Source organism: Scaptodrosophila lebanonensis, unplaced genomic scaffold, assembly GCF_003285725.1.
Source record: "Scaptodrosophila lebanonensis strain 11010-0011.00,11010-0021.00 unplaced genomic scaffold, SlebRS2 tig00000001-arrow-pilon, whole genome shotgun sequence".
In the NCBI taxonomy this organism is placed as follows: domain Eukaryota; kingdom Metazoa; phylum Arthropoda; class Insecta; order Diptera; family Drosophilidae; genus Scaptodrosophila; species Scaptodrosophila lebanonensis.
Genome location: NW_022060529.1, coordinates 19,481,421 through 19,498,922, shown reverse-complemented (window position 1 = coordinate 19,498,922; position 17,502 = coordinate 19,481,421). Strand labels below are relative to the sequence as shown.

Below are 17,502 nucleotides of genomic sequence, written 5' to 3'. Positions count from 1 at the left end.
TAGATAAGGAAACATAGAGGGAGTCACTGGACACTGGAAGCCTACATAAGTTCTGGTAACACACTTCGCTCGGCAAATTGGGGCACTCCTGCATTTATAGTTTTTTGGACAGCCACAGCATATCGCGAATTTGAATCGCAAGACTTGGGCGCCGGCCTTCAACCACGCCTAATTACTGTTGCAAATCTAGCAGCAGTGTGTCGAATGCTAATTTTGTTAAGCCGCAAAGTTTTGTAGAGACACATTAGTTGAAAGGCATTAACAGCATGAAACGTATACACAGAAATGCCATACTCCAAACGCTGATTTTCGTATGCCTATTGGTATTATATTGCTTCCTGCAGTTTCCAATTGAGAAACCTCGCCCAATTCTAAAGGACTATGAGCCAAAGGTTCCAGTGAATATGGGCTCGATTCTAGAGCAGAGGGTACGAGCAGATCTCAGCAAACAGAGCTCGTCACATTCCAAGATCAAGATCTCTCACTTAATGGATAATGACGAGAATTTACGCACCTTCGGCTTCAATGTTGAGCTCAGTAACACACTCTTCTATATTCGAAAATTGCCCGATGCTCGCAGTGGGAAGTGCAAGAAACAGCGTTACAATCTGAAGAAGAAACCGGTCACAGCGAGCGTAATCATTGTTTTCCACAATGTGCCCCTATCGATGATCCTGCGGACGGTGCATAGCGTAGTAAAGCGTAGCAGCAAGGCTTTGCTTCGGGACATCATCCTGATCGACGATGCCAGCTCCCTAACGCAGTCGCGGGAACAACTGGAGTATTATGTGCGGACTCGATTCAGTAATATCGTGCAGATCGAGCGCAATAGGAAGAGGCTGGGTATGGCGCAATCACGTCTGAGAGGCTCCCAGAGGGCGAATGGTGAGATCTTAATATTCATGGATGCCTACTGTGAGCCCAATGCAGGATGGTTGGAGCCACTGCTAAGCCGCATCCAAGAGAGTCCAACTAGCGTAGTAATGCCGACACTCGACCAAATCAATGCCACGGACTTTTCATACAAGAAAAGGATTAACACCATCGGCGGATTCAACTGGAAAGGCGACTTCCTCTGGCTCCCACTGTCTAAGAAGCGCCGTCAGCAAATAAAACTCAACTGCACGCAATCGCTCTCCACATGCCCCATCAGCAGCCCTACAATTCCGCCGGGCAGTGTCTACGCCATCGCACGTATTCAGTTTCAACAATGGTCCTACTTTGATGAATCGGTCAGTAACTAAGCATACCTCATTTATATACATTTACTATATAACACAGGCCTACAAAAACAATTTTTTTTTGGCTCAGTTGTGTTTGTATCTGTAGTCGGTGGGATAGTTAGTATGTACTATATTGTCGTTAGTCAATGTCAGCTGACAGCTCTGGCTCACCTACTGCTCCCATTTTAACTCTTTGGCGGTTCTCTTTGAAAACAGTCCATTTTGAAATAGCTCCTATGAAATTTATCTTATTACTTTATTATGGCAGCAAGTTTAGATGTTGTACCAACGATCCTGATAAGTTTTGTTATATTTGTGGTGAACACATATTGAAAGATCAGCTAAAATCTATTACCAACACTGTAATTCCCTGTATTTTGCTTACTTTGGTATTGAAATTCGCAACCAAGATAAAATGTGGGTGCCTCATAGCGTTTCGAAAATATGCATTGAACATTGCGGCAATGGAAAAAAAAATCCATTTTGTTATTTTTGTACAACGAATGTAGTGGGAAACAACAACAGCAAAAAGTAAGGGAAGTATCCCAATATTTCTTAAGCTATAAGACCTATTCTCCATTCAGACACTATTCCAATACCAAGTTTTCATCATTCAGTCTAGGAATCTATGGAGGATCAATAAGAAATTTCTAAAGAATATAACGATGTTAAATACTGTGGGGAAATATCAAATCCAAAAACATTTCCTGGGTTAAGTATTGAGAAATTAAAAGCAGGAATTTTTGATGAGCCTCAAATACGTCAATTAATTAAAAGTTCAAAAAATTTTGAAGCTCCATGACTAAAAAAGATCAACTGGCGTGGATATTTTTTGTAGAGGTTGTACAAAACTTCCTTGGAAAGTATAAGGCTGATAACAACTATATAGAGCTAGTCGAGCAAATGCTTCTTAACTTAAGAATTTTGGCTGCAATACGTGCACCACCTCCATAATCATATAGATCAATTTCAATATAATTTAGGAGATCTTAGTGAAGAACAAGGAGAATGCTTCCATCAAGATATAAAATCAATGGAGAAAAGGCAGATGGGAAATTCACATGATGGCTGATTATTGCTGTGGACTTATGAGTGATGGCCTAAGAAAATTTCACTCAACATTACTCAAAACAGTTTCTTAATGAATAATACCAAAATAAATAAATATAAAATCGAGCGAATATAAAAAATATGACTGGTTCTTTGAATCACCTCACAAGACATACTTAGAATCAGGTCTAAAATCTTCCGCACCATAATGTGTGTCGTCCTGTGTAATCAATAGAAAAAAAAACCGAACAATAGCTTCAGGACGAAATGCACATATTTTCAGAAATTTCATTTCATAATCCAAAGGAAGATTTCGTCCCAAAAATAAGAAGGCTCGAATTTGTTCAATCTCTTTAAATTTTAAAATTTTCTAAAGAAAAGAAAGCTTTGTTACAAATTGGAAATTAATTAATTTAATTCCTGTTTCCCACATCCAGGTCGTGAGCTCGGGGGGAGACACCCTGGACATGTCATTCAGCATTTGGCTTTGTGGAGGCCAAATCGAGGTGTTGCCCTGCTCCCGCGTAGGTCGCGTAGTCCTAGACCACAGGTTTGTTAAGATCCTTCAAACGTTACCCATCTAGTTTTATTCACAGATTTGATTTCGATAGGTATAAGTATTTACCCAAGTTCAGTGAGGAAGATCGCGGAAATGTAGCCGTCAGCTGGTGGGAAAAATATCAAAATATATTCTTCAAATACTACCCGAAACTGAACCCTGATATGTTCAGAGAAGTGAAGGCCAGACGTCACACCATTCAAGACTTTTTAAATTGCAAGAGCTTCAACTGGTACCTAAAGCGTGTTTACCCCGATAAATATTTGCCAAAACGTTTTCAGGAACCAATTGGCAGGTCAGTACTCATAGTTTTTTGTTTACTACTTTCAGAAAAATATGACTCCAAAATCGCATTTAATAAAGGAAATGGAATTTAAAAACTAACATTGAAGTTATCTTCGTCTGTGCCATAGCTATGTACATAGAAATGCTATATAACCAAGTCTTCTTCTATTGTTTCTCTACTTGCCTCTCTTTTAAGAATATTACTTTTCTTGAAAACAAATTTCAGAAATCTATTTTCTTAAAATAATGATAAGATATTTCAAATATTGAAGTATTTCCTAAATTTCTTCCTGATTTTAATATTTACAATCATCTCTCTAAAGTGGCAAAATCTTCTTCAAAAAGAACATATATTTTTAAAAATGCTTTTCAAAACCATAAGATACACATACTTGTAAGTGTTCTTTAATGAAGAAACTGTCTTTTCAGGTTAAAATCTGGAGCTAATAAACAGTGCCTTACTGATAAATTCATGGAAAACCCGTCAACGAACAGCAGCATACAGATTGCAAAATGCAAAAGAAAATTCGATCCCACCCAGATATTCTTCTTCTCCAACTCAAGTCAGTTACGAACGGAATTCAACTGTCTGGTTGTCAACCAGCAGTCCGCCGATCCGAAACTGGTGGAGCTCGTTCCCTGTGATGATATAGCCAAAAAATATCTAAGAACTTGGACTATGAGAGGTTCCTCCATCAGCATGCAGGTGAATCATCGTACCATGTGCCTCGACCAAATCAAACAGCGGAAAATCTCAGCGACAGTGCCTGCCCTGATGCCGTGTAATAAGAGCAGCAGAACCCAGTACTGGATCATCAGTGCACCGAAAATGATCGTCAAATCTCGGTCCCGAAGTAGGACATCGATTAAGTCAAAACAGATGATTAAATTGACTGCCAAAACCGGATTGAAAACACAAACGAAACGGAAGAAGAAGCGCCATCGCAAAACCTGGTCCAAGGACAAAAATCAACAAAAGATCTTAGCTCCGGAATCCGTGAAAGCTAATGTTACCATCACAACTAAGTCTCAAAAGCAAATAAAAGAAAACAGTAAGAAAAAGAATGAAGAACAAAAAGAAAAGCAAAAGCAACTTAACAAAACAGATAAAAAAAGAATGAAGAAAAAAAAAAGAAAAGCAAAAGCAACTTAACAAAACAGATAAAAAAAGAATGAAGAGAAAAAAGAAAAGCAAAAGAAACTAAACAAAACAGATAAAAAAAATAATGAAGAAAAAAGAAAAGCAAAAGAAACTAAACAAAACAGATAAAAAAGACTAATGAAAAAATCTAAAATAAAGAATTTATAATCGATCTACAAAATTATTCGTTAAAAATCTTTCTATTTCAATGTCTAATCACTTAAATAGTCAGATATCAGGACTCGGAGTACTTTTGCAAAATCTTTACAATTTTAAATAAATATAAATAATTGTTAACTACTTTATTTCTTCACTTCATTAATTTAAAGTGCTTGTATATAGAAAGTGTTATTTAAAATGAAATTGGTTACGGTTGTAAGTAGTTAGTTGCATTTATTGTTGCGTGTGAGATCTCGTATTAAGCTAAATCGAAAATAAATTAGAATTCTAAATAGTTTTGCACCAAAAACCAATAGAAGAGCAAAGGTGAAAAGAATAAGAAATAAATGTTTGTAACTAAGTTACAAGTTTATTCTTATTATTTAATCAAAAGAATATCCAAATTTTGACTGTACTTGCATTTTCTTTTACGTCAATATTTAAAATTTTAAAAATATGCCCAAATAAAAAACTCGTTTATTAGTTTATTTAAATATAAATAAAAATAAAAGGGTATTGCCTTTTATTATGTGTACATTATTTCTAGAGTGGTGTCATAAGGCCATTATCAATGTCTATTTTGGCTTTTGAATGTGCCTGGAATCATTTGAAATGATATATTAAGCTATATATTCAACTTTTTGTACATTTCTCCAGTGGTTGTTGGACAATTATTTCTACCTTAAATAAATCAAAGTAGACACTTATTTCAAAACAAGTTGCTTTCATTTTGTGCACTCGTGTCTCGGCAGTTGGTTGATCGGCCATCAGGCTGTCCAGTGGGACCAGCGGGACCAGCTCTCTACCCATGCGAGCACGCATTATAAATTCATAACAGGAATACACTATATAGAGTCGTACTCGTAATTGCTTGCAGCGTTTAATTAGTTGTCGTGCTCAATTTGCCTCTGCAGGCTATACTTGTATCTGTATGTATGTTGCCTTTTAGTTTATTTGCCCCAGTGATTGCCTCATCGTCTTTGACGCTCGGGTGTATACGGTTTTTGCACAGTTTCCATTAGCCAGACCTGTTGTCGCGGTCAGGTGTTGTCAATCAAGTTGCTTTCGTGTTTAGTAGGCTTTAATTAGGTTTCGCAAACTGTAACACTTTTCATATCAATCAATAAATTGTACACTGAAATTGGGTTACGAGTGTGTGTGTGGGCCGTATATGGATTGTTCGGCATACATTCAAAAGTAAACGACAATTTGCGTACATTTCACGCTGAAAGTGCTGGCCGATTTTTAAAATTATTTAACTTCACAACTAGGAACTACTTTTCAAATATTCAATCCAATAGAAAAAAAAATGCGAAGCCATACACTAAAATCAATAACTTTGCTAGAGCTTAAATTAAAATTGTATTCCATATTCTGCAACATCATAAGCCAAATTTTATAACAATTATATACACATGTATATATTTTGGATAAAATAAATATATCTATTCAATGCGGAGAGCTCAGACAATTTTTAAAATATAAAAAAATATATATGTATATTATTTTTAAAATAATTATATGAAACCATACTTCATGACGAAACTTAGCATGAGGACACATAAAGACTAGGAGGATGTAATTGCCAAATTTAAGTTCAAAATGCTAAGAATAACTAAATAATAAAAAAGAATACAAAAAACCCAACTGCAGAGAGTCATCCCAAGACTAAAAACAATTTACAATGTATGTTTGAGGAAACCGAAGGCAATAATTATTCTAAAACAAGCAGAATATTAACATCACAACAACGTGACTTTGGAGTGTAGGATACTCCAATTGCAATACGTAATAATACATGTTCTTATACTGTGGCTCGATTAATAACAACATCGATGTATTCTATATAAATAAAAGTGTGAAGTGATCCGATAAGAGTGATTTTTGCGCCAATGGATTCTATGGCAGCTATATAAAATAATGAGGCTATATTCAATATGGGTTGTAATAAGCTTGCTCTGCCCTTGATAGGATTCTCACTGTTTTTAACGCTCTCTTTAACGTTCCACACATTTGGCACATTGGTAGACTATCTAGTATACTCTTTCACCCTTCGGTTACAGGTCATATAAGAGGAGCCTAATTATTATTAGTTTTATGCAAGAAATTGGTCTGGCACTCTGTTTCTTAATCACTAAATACTCTAATGTAGAAAAGTTTTGTACTTTTCATAACAAATCTTGCATGGTTTAACCTTCTTTTTGGAAATTGTGAAAAATTGAAAGTCATAAGGCAAGATTTTAATTACAAAATCGTCAGCACGATCTAATTCCTCAGCAGTCAGACTGGTGGTTTAGCATTTAGCATTATACATAAAACATTCATATGCGTTTACTTTTGCGCCCATAACTCACGCTGAGGTGAAAGGTGCACCAATTTTTTTGTATGTTTTATTTTTTCCTTTAAATTTGTTGTTGGGTGGTGGTGATTCATTGAGCGTTTCGGCGGTTTGACTGCCTGGCCTGATCTGGTTTCGAACGAAAACGAAACTAATTCCGCTGTGAAAAAAAAGTTTGTACAGCTCTACGCCCATTTCTACAAATACTGAGACTCACACACTTAACTATGCTTGCTGTGCCATTTCTGACCAGCTGATACTTGTAGTTTGCTTTTCGCTTTTTTGCACTTTGCCCGGCTTGGACTTTTTACCACTTACTTCCAATTGGTTCAAGCCATTGCGTATGTAATTAAAGTATGAAATTTCACCTGGAGTGCGGCTGCCACACCTGTCGACCATTGAAGACGCCAATTCGCAATGGCAGCCATCCATGGGAAGTTTCTAAGTTAAGGTGTACAAATGAATGCACATAAAGAAATTAGCATTGAATGATTAAATGGAATTACTAAGTAAGCAAACAAATATTAAAATATCATATAGGTTATGAGATCGCTTTCATATACAATTTTAATAGAGCACCAGAGGTTGACGTGACGTTGAATCTGGTGGATACACAAACCTTCTTCATCTTGGTCGCCAATGATGGAAACTTAAAGGAAAACCAATATATATAAGTAAACCTAATTCTGTTTTTACACGGTAGATTGGTTCAAGAAAAGGTCGTGTAAAAAACACATTGATCATATGTTATTTTGAAAATAATAAAAATAATAAAATATATAAAATTTTTAATTTTCAAACCATGTTAAATCACAACCGTGTAAAAACAGAATTAGGTGTATATATAATACATATACAGTGAAAACTCTCTTGGCCGGCCACTCACGGTTGGCCAATTTACGTGCGCCCAAGGGGATACTTATAAAGTATTTATAAGCCGATCGAATGTTTTAGAAAAAGTGTCCGCGGAGGAGAGTGTACGGATAAAAGAACTGTCCACTAAGGGACATTTAAAATATATTTAAAATTAACTACATAAACTCTTGATTAACGTATAATGGTTCATATAGATCGTAAAATTTTGTTAAAGCAATCCGCGTTTAATGAGTTATTTAAGATAAAAGGCAAATTTTCTTTTAAATACTTATATACAAGTATTATTGAACGAAGTTTTAACTGTCCTTTGTAGTATTGTGAAGGAAAATACTTAAAACTACCCTCAATTACAAGAAAAAGTACAATAATATTGAAGGCCATTTAGTGGACCTACATTTTCCCATAACAGTATGCGGGTTTATATCTTTATAGTCAGATATTTAGAAAAGTTAATCATTTATTCAGTCTTAAGGAGTAGTTACTTGTATATTAACTTAAGCTGCAGAATATAATTTTATGAAACTCTATTCAAACCGATTACTTTTCGAGTTTCCAGAGGATTGTCATACGATTGCCTATGAACCATTGCAACGTGTATTTATTCTTGGAGTGGTACTTTTTGATTTCAAATTAACTTCAATCTTCACACCTCTATAATTGTAAAAAAAGTTAAGTGCGTTCTATACATGATACATTTGATAACAAATCTTGTGTTTGTTGTCCCCAATATATATCACATCAGCATTAGATTGTCGGTTCGGACACAATTGCTTTTTCGTGGCTTAAGCCGGGATCTGAATCTTTATTTTCATCCCACTCAAGCAGACTTCTGCTCATAAATCTCGCGTCGCTGGCCAATCGAAGAACTGTCCTTGGTATTGTGTTCCTCCACAACATGGTTGTTTGCCTTTTATAATTGGGTTAATTTCTCGTTTCCATGCAGACCAGACCGGACAAGAAATAATTTTCCTCTAACTCTTAATAGACTATAGTCATGAAGCTATTCTTAGTCCAAACACTTGGGGTTGACGTAAGAAGTGCCCGCTCGCTATGTGTCCCCCATGCTGACACCGTCGATGATTTCGGGTCAAAAGTTTTTCTTTTGTGTTGCCAATTCGCGAATCATATAAAAATTAGATTGTTATAAAATGCGCAACTGCACAGCGTCTGAAATGAATTAAAACCGGAATTAAGTTGCCTTGGCAACAAAGCTAGCATTGTTAACCCCATAAGAGCGAGCGTTGGGCACAAAACGTGCCGCATGGCATTATACTTGTAAGCAACTGCCGCCATGTATATTGTTGCCGGGGATCATAAATCTCGAGTGGCCAGGAACAAACAGCAGACAAAGCGACAGAGTTAGAGCGACAACCTAAGCGGTCGGCAAACAGCTGGCTAGCTGGTAGACTGCGACCAACAAATTTACAATATTTGTGCAGATGCAAAATTTTGAGGTATTACGACAAAAGGCTCCATTCTCCATGGGCCGGACAGGGGCTCAGGCCAAAGGCGAAAATTGCTGTCCACTAATAAACTTGTTGCTGTTTCGCAAATCGCTCTGCTTATTGTGGCGCAATCGATTTCAATTAACACGATACGCCGCCCACATACATACATACTACATAACATAAATATGTATGTAGGTGCCGACGATTAGTAATTCACGCATGTGGTGCATTGACAAGGTAAGCAGCTAGGCCCCAGCACTGACAGGATTCCCGACTAAAGTATTACGCTTATGCGTGTGTTTTGACTTGCGGGCTAGTCGCTGCAGGAAATTCAACCGGACCAGTCAATTTTTGATTGACTCTGCGTACATACTCGTAGTACATAAGACATAACACAAGAGGCAGATTTGTGAAAGGTGCTGGTGGTGGTGCTGGTGGTGCTGCTGATGCCGATGCCGATGCCGGTTCAGAGGCTGCTGCTGCTGAGTTTGAGTGCAAAAAGTTGTTAGCGTAATCTAAACAAAAAATCATACGAAAAACCAACAACAGCAGCAACTTTAATATGCCAGCCAGCGCTGTAATAAAAATTTAATTTTAGTCTATATATTATGTTCAAATTGGCTGCATTCGATAACAGGTTGCTCTGACGTGGGCACGCCTTTGGTAAGCAAAGAAAGTGAGTCTGTTTCTTTCTTTTTCTTGATGAATTTATGCATTTGCAATTTGGCGACAGGCTAATCCGTTTTAATGACTAACTAATGCCATCCATGGATGCGGTAGTCATTTGATACAAATTGCAATTATTGCCACTCGAATCTTTTAATTGTGTCATACGTGCTTTAAGCAAATTAGAGGCGAAGTAAAACCGCATTTGTTCGACCCTTCACTTTCTTGGCAATTATAAATTATTGGACAACTGCTGCATTTGATCGCTTAAACGAGCACAGCATAGTATCTTCAAAAACAGACAACCAGAAATTGGTTAATAATCTTGACGCACTCGAGCCAAGTTTTGGCCGTTTTGGAGTCCGCTTTGGAGTACCGTCCTCCCACGGTCTCCTGCATTTGTGCGCATAAATTACATCCGCCCAAAGGCTTGGCTGAATTTGCTAATATGCCTCGGCCTCCTTCTGGACAATGCCAATAAGTTTGGAAGGAAATTGCAGTAGCTGTCATGTCCTTAGTAATGCCAGACAAAAAGGTGAGTCGTTGGTTAATAATACTTGTCTACAAATTTAAACAAATTATCTGATGACTTCCAATATGAACTCTGAAACTTATTTAAATCACGCGGGGCCGTTTTGAAGGTGCTTATAGAAAAAATATTTAATGATTAGCTACTTTGGAATATTTTGCCAACTTTGATTTAATTTAGAAAGAGATGTAGCGACATTTTCCTAAAATCGGTTGAAAGCTATACGTGTTATAGGCACTCAAGTAAAAGTTGCTTACAAAATTACTTTAGAAATTGCTAACAGATATAAAATGTAATAGACCATAATCTCCAATATCTACAGAGTAACTTATTCACCAACAGAAGAGAACGTACACCAAAGAAGAGGTGAAACAATAGTTTAGAGCTAACAAAATTAAAAATTGAGGTTATGTTGAAAAATAAATCTACACAAATTATCTGATGACTTCCAATATGAATTCTGAAACTTTTTTAAATCACGCGGGGCCGTTTTTAAGGTGCTTATAGAAAAAATGTTTAATGATTAGCGACTTTGGAATATTTTGCCAACTTTGATTTATTTTAGAAAGAGATGTAGCGACATTTTCCTAAAATCGGTTGAAAGCTATACGTGTTATAGGCACTCAAGTAAAAGTTGCTTACAAAATTACTTTAGAAATTGCTAACAGATATAAAATGTAATAGACCATAATCTCCAATATCTACAGAGTAACTTATTCACCAACAGAAGAGAACGTACACCAAAGAACAGGTAAAACAATAGTTTTGAGCTAACAAAATTAAAAATTGAGGTTATGTTGAAAAATAAAATTGAATATAACAACTAAATCGCATATGTTTCCCCCACTCATACTGACAGATTACATTCCCTTTACTTAAGTTCCGCTTCTTTATCCGGTTACAATAAATAGATTAAACAAAGATTTGTCGCTACAAATATCTTCAGATAAAATGCAAATAAAACTAGAGAAAATGCATTCATTTTTAGATACCTCAGTCGTTTGTTGTTGTGTGGCAGAATTTAATGACTTTATAAGCCAGGCATTGATTTATAGCTGTGCTAATTGACATTATACAGAGTTATTGGTAGTGGCAGCCTCAGCTATAACAGCAACAACAACAACTACAGCAACTTCTGAATAACAGCGTGCAGCAGCCTACGGCAAATAAATATGCAACAATCAGAGAGTTGTCAACACATGGAGAGAGACTTTAGAGGCGGCAAAATGTTGTTTGATGTTTTTGAATTGCAAGTCTCGTCATGTGGGTGTTTGAGACTTAAAGATCAATCAAAAGGTGGTTACGTTTCGGAAATGCCAGAGGTACCTTATCAAAATTAGTTAGTGCAAATTTTTGTATTCTTACTCACAGGCACTATAATTACAACATGATCTGAGGGGGAAGGAACAACGCGATAAAGTCGTGACAACCCGACTAATGAAAGCCATATACCTATAGCTTTACAATTCTGTTACAGCTTTTTTATATAGCCGCATTTTACAAGGTTTGATAAACTGTACTCTTAAGCCCAAATTGGCTTAATCTATCTTTAAAATCAAAAATGTTTTTGTCCAAAGCCTTCGTTCCTATTCCAGCTATATGATAAGTATTATGGTCCAATTCTAATGAAACTTTGAATATTATAAGACATAGGAAACTTAAAATATACATGTTTGTTTCCATTTCGTATAAAAAAATGTTCTTGTTTCTTAGATATATTAAATTATATTGTAATGGTCCTTGACACATTATGATTTTTATGAATAATCGTAGATTAAATTTGAAAGAAAATTCAATTGCATTTTCATAGAAAGCAGAACGTTTAAGAATATGAGTAGTTGGCATGTACGCTTCATATTATTTTGCAGATTTAAAGTGTCCGCTTATGTTTTCTTTTTTGCATAAATAGAATAGCTACAAAATTACATTAATACTTATTCTTAAGCTCTTCTGGAAAAAAATCTACCTTCCGAACTATATACAAAAGGAATTAATTTAATAAAACTTTTCATTTTGAATTTTAATAAAATGAAATATGAGAGAAGAATTATATGGGTCTACTTAGAAATTGTATAAGTGGGTAACTTTTGCGTTTCTAGATTTGTATTTAAGTACAGTCAAGTCTAATAATATAAATGCAAATATATACAACTTTCCCATTGAGTTAAAAAAAAATACAGGGCGTGCATAAAAAAGAAAAATACACACTTAAGTAATTATTTTGATGTTTGAATTGCTGTGAAAAATAAAATTGATGTTTGATGTAATGCTGAATTAATACTCATACTTGTACAATTATCGGATGGATGAACAATTTTCTCTAATTTGTTTAAGATTACGCAAAGAAGAGATTATTGCTGGTTTCGATTGCCCCGCACTACTTAGAATACGAGTCCTATATCTGGCTAAATCGTTTTGTTAAGACTTGAGACTTATTTGGCAAGCTTCTATTGATTCCTGAGATTGCTTCTAAAATATTTGGATAAACAAATATCTACAAATGATCATCGCAGTGGACCGGCAGGCATCTGGATCAACGCCGTGGCAAAATATGGTTCTTCAATGGACACCTTTTTTTTACCTTTCTCGCGTGTGGGGGCACAGTTTTTAGTGAAATTTTTAGTTGAATGCCATGACTATTTTAGCAAACAGTAGGCTCTTAAGTATTACGCCAGCTCTTCACCTTCACAGCGATTTAGTTTTAGTGGCAATGGTGAAAATTTCGCCTATCACTTTGAGTGTTGTGTTGTTGTTGTCATATCATTAAAAAGTACAAATAAATACTATCTCTTTTGGATTGTTAGCCTGGGCTTTGTTAGTTTTTTGGTCTCTCGTCTCTCGCTGATCGGTGTTTGTTGCTTGCTGCTCGGTGCTTGCTTTTCCAAAACCTCGTCGAAATCAATTCACTTATGTGCGAATTTAACTTTCAATGGTGCGGGTCAAAAATCAATCATCCACACACACTACACAGACATTCCTTTTGCCTTTTTCTCTTCTACTCTATGGCATATCCGTATTGTTCAGTTCATTGCTCAAAACTAATTAAAAGTGTGGCAAATGTGGAGCGTAGCACCTGTTGCGAGTGTAGAGGCCTTTTGGACTTTCTGGCGACCTTGCACCTTCCCCCCACCTCAGAGAGACCGACAGAGGGTGATGAAGTGAGGGTAAAGGCAAGGTGTTAGGGCAAGTGTTTGACGCTAAAACGATTTGTAGAGCAGTTTCTATTGCGAGTATATACATATGTGTGTACAATGGCTGATACAAGCAATTTTTCAACGCTTTGCCAAGTCTTGCAGCAATTTGCATGGAGCGGTGGCAGATTGGAGAGCCTCTTAATTTTGGAGTGTGTGGGTGGGTGGATGCAGCAGCAACATCGCTTGACTTTCCAGTCGGCTACCGTTGGCTGCCAATGCGGGCTCTAAACTTGTCTAAGACGCATTGTCGTCGGCAATTTTACATTTGGCGTTTTCACGCGGATGTCTAACGATCACCTGCACCGCCTGCTTGTTGTTGCATTTGCAATTGCCGTTGCATTTGACTGGAGCCGACAAGCCAAAGAAAGTGCAGCAACGTCTGTGGTTGATTGTACAGCTTTATGTCATAATCTTTGGCTAAATAAAAAAGAAAACACACACACATCGCTTTTAAAAGCGCCTACGGAATAGAAATGCAAATCGTAAAAGGTTCGCCTTCGTGCGGCATCAATCACACTTAGCAGTCATTGGAACTTGATGATTTTAATTTGAATTTGGATTTGAAATGGTCCATGTGTAATGGTCTCGATGCGGAAGAATATCCATAGATTTACGAGTATTTCGTAATCACGGCGTTTAATTACAAGTGCATTAAAGCATGCATTTATCGTCGGTTTGGTTTTGATTCCATTTTGGGCAACCGCAACCAACAATTTAAGACCTCTTTGTAAATTTCAGAAAACAAAAAACCAAAAAAGAAAAACAATTTCAAATGCACAGAAAAGCAATGCAATCAAAATAAACTTGCCAGCCAAATGCGATAATTTAGAGATTTGTCTGTCTTCGCTGCTCTAACCGATTTGGGTCACGTCTCATTATGTTTTAGAGCAGAGAAGTGCGTAGGAAGCGCAACAACAACTTATTTAAATACTACGAGTATGACACGTTTTGTGGGCTTCTCACCGATTTGCCGGTTTTCATAATTTGTTCGTTAATCTCAATTGTTTATCTTAATTGTTTATTGTGAAACGCACGATTATAGAGATGCGTGCTAAACTTAATAATTTAACAATTATCATATGCACTTAGATTAGAACAGTAGTCTATTAAACCAACAAATGAACCGATATTGCAGATGAATAACAATTTTAATAAGACACTGGCCATTAAGCGAACAAAACGTACATTTATCATCAAAAATAAAAAATACAACATATAATTAAGTTTTAATTAAATATAACATATAGGAACGCTGAGGCGATGTTGACCCCATATATATATATATATATATATCAATATTTGAGAATAGCTTCAATAAAATGGGGAAAGTCTGTGATTGAAAAGAAGGTATAAGAACAATATTGATATATGGAAACCTGTATGTAATCTGTAGGTCTAATAAATATTAGAAGCCTCAATGTAAGTGACAAGCAATTTAATGCTCTTTAATCGTCTCAGTCTTAGATTACAAAAGCTCATGGGAATAGCATAAATATCAAATGTGCAATTAGAGTTGATTTTCCTTTCGAATATTGCAGTCTTCCTCTCCAAATTATTCTTTTGCGTTTTCTGTGCGAACAAGTCACAAGAACGGTAGCGGATCGCCCCACTTTGAATAATTGATTCAAGTATTGGTTCTGCGGCTATACTTCCATGACTTCCATGTTTTGCAATGAGATCTTTTTTTAATTTTTGAATATTTGCCAACAATCGCCAGCGGCGACCTCACAAAACTGAAAGCACAGCTTTGGCAATTAAAAATCAATTTGGAAACGGCGGCGGACATACTTGTAGTATAGCATAGTTACTGATCGTTCAAATATGCGACATACTCGCACTCATATCGTAGCTGCCACATGGCGATGGTTGGCGGCAGTGTTTGAACGACCTTGACGCCGTGGAACGGGTGTGGTGGCTATGTTTGAGTTCTATTTTAATATTAAATTGCTTTATGACAAATCGTAATGGGAATATCCTCCTGCTTGACGGCTCTATCAGCGCTATTGCTGTCCATCCGCCTGGGCAATTAAGCAAACGTTTCAATAGACAATGGTCTTGTCCCATTTGCCCAACATTATGCAATTGAAGCTGACAACTTGGCCAACTTCTGTGCAGAGGCTGAACGCAGGGCAACTGCAGTGGAAAGCCGCAGACCGGAGAGACTCATGACAGTGAACTCGTGCTCGCCTGAGGCGTCTGCCGCCTCCCGATGTCACGCCGCTCCGTCCCACCGCACGACTAGTCCCAAGACTAGTCCAAGACTCTCGAGACAACGTGCATTGGCTGTGCCAGTAACCCACAACTGCAGAGGGCACCAGCGCACCAGCAGTCTGGGCCAAAATATTGTCATAATTTGCAAATAAAAATCACGTCTAGCTAAATGTGGCTAATTTGGCAAACTTGAAGCAGTCTTGTGGCTGCAACGGGCTCAGCGGGTGGGCGGATGCAGCACAAATCAACAAAAAAAATAAGAGCATTAAGCTTTGCATAAAATCGTGATTCATTTTCAGCTTTATGGCCAAAGTTTGAGATTTTTTTTTTAGGGTTTTTTTGTTTTTCTGCTTTTGGGTGTTCCGCCGTCACAGTCGAATCGAAGTCGACCACAAAAAATAAAAGCGACCCCTCGCTTAGATCGGGCCAATAAATTTGTAAAGTAAAGCGTCTTTTGTTTTTCCCATGCCACGTTTGGGCGGAGGTGTTTGGCCGCTAAAATAAAGTAACAAATTCGCGTATTTATTTCTATTTCTGTTTCTGTTTCGACTTTGTTCCGATAGAGATCTTTTATTTGGCAAGCTCACTGAAACCGAAAGTGAAGGTATTTTAATTTTCGGTAGTTTTTTTTACAGGTTGGTCGAAATTAAAAGCAAAGCGCCATTTAAATGCCGCAAATATAGTTGTCGACACGCCCAATAAAGTAATTTTTAATGTTAAATTCGAATATGAGTGGCTATTTATTTCAATATTGTTCAAACCAAATGCGACATGAAAATTAATTAGTCGACAGGCTTATGCACCTACATGACCCCCAATGCATGCTTTTTAATGGCACAGCATGGTGATCAATTTTTATCAACTATTAAATGGCCAAATACGAGATATTTTGAATCGAAAACAATTTACTTAAGTTTATATATTTTTGAGACTTACCCTTAATTATTTTTTGTAATTTCTATAGATTTCTGTTTAATCAAATGATTCATTAATGGACTCTTCAGAATGAATGGGTAATTTTGCCCCTCAATAAATTTACAAAATAAACGTTTAAATGTTTTTTGTTTCATTTTATACAAAAATACCAAATTCAAATAAAAGAAACTTGCTAAACATCTACTTATATAGATATCATTATATGTTTTACTTAGAAGTAATTTGCAGTTGTGTTTTTTTTATTTTCTCTGATTTGAAACAAATAAAAGTTCTCCTTTAGAGCTTTATTTCAAAATCTTTAATACTTACGATCCAAAATGCTTATTGACGACACAGCCTAGGCAGAACGAAGGAAAGACAGATGCGATTAAAAAAGCCTAAAAATTGGCAGCTCGGCGGGGAAGTCGTTATTGAATTAAAAATGTACAATTTGTTCTATTTCACAAATTTTTCTATACGAGCTCAACAGTATATGGGATTAGTCTCTTCGTCTAGACACCACAGAATAAAAGTTATGGTATACGAATAAGAATTTTGTGCTGGCCTATTATTAATAATATAACTATCTAGACATTAAGCACAATTATATAGTCATCTTTACAAAGTTAACAAACAAAAATATATATACTTGTGACTTTAAAAAATGAGATTAGAATATCGTAGAAGAATTGCTGGAAAGCGCCCTCACAGCGTGTTGCATCTTTATTTTGTGCCTGGATTATTTACAAGTATTTATATTTTAATTTAATTATACATTTAAAAATGTAATAGCTTAAAGTTATATTAAATACGACTATTAACATATTAATTTACATTTTAGTACTTTAGAGATAAAATAAACTATTTATTTTTTTGAACGTGTTAGCAGATGCATTTAACTAAGCGGA

General features: G+C 36.2%; 1 protein-coding gene across 1 annotated transcript; it reads left to right on the top strand.

The window, feature by feature from the left end:
• The first annotated feature begins 266 nt into the window (after positions 1 to 266).
• LOC115630714 (polypeptide N-acetylgalactosaminyltransferase 1-like) lies at positions 267 to 17,443 on the top strand. The gene is made up of 5 exons (XM_030527402.1): positions 267 to 1,232; positions 2,711 to 2,823; positions 2,870 to 3,127; positions 3,547 to 4,169; positions 17,436 to 17,443. Exons 1-5 carry the CDS (start codon positions 267 to 269, stop codon positions 17,441 to 17,443), a joined length of 1,968 nt encoding a protein of 655 aa, XP_030383262.1.
• The last annotated feature ends 59 nt before the right edge of the window (positions 17,444 to 17,502 follow it).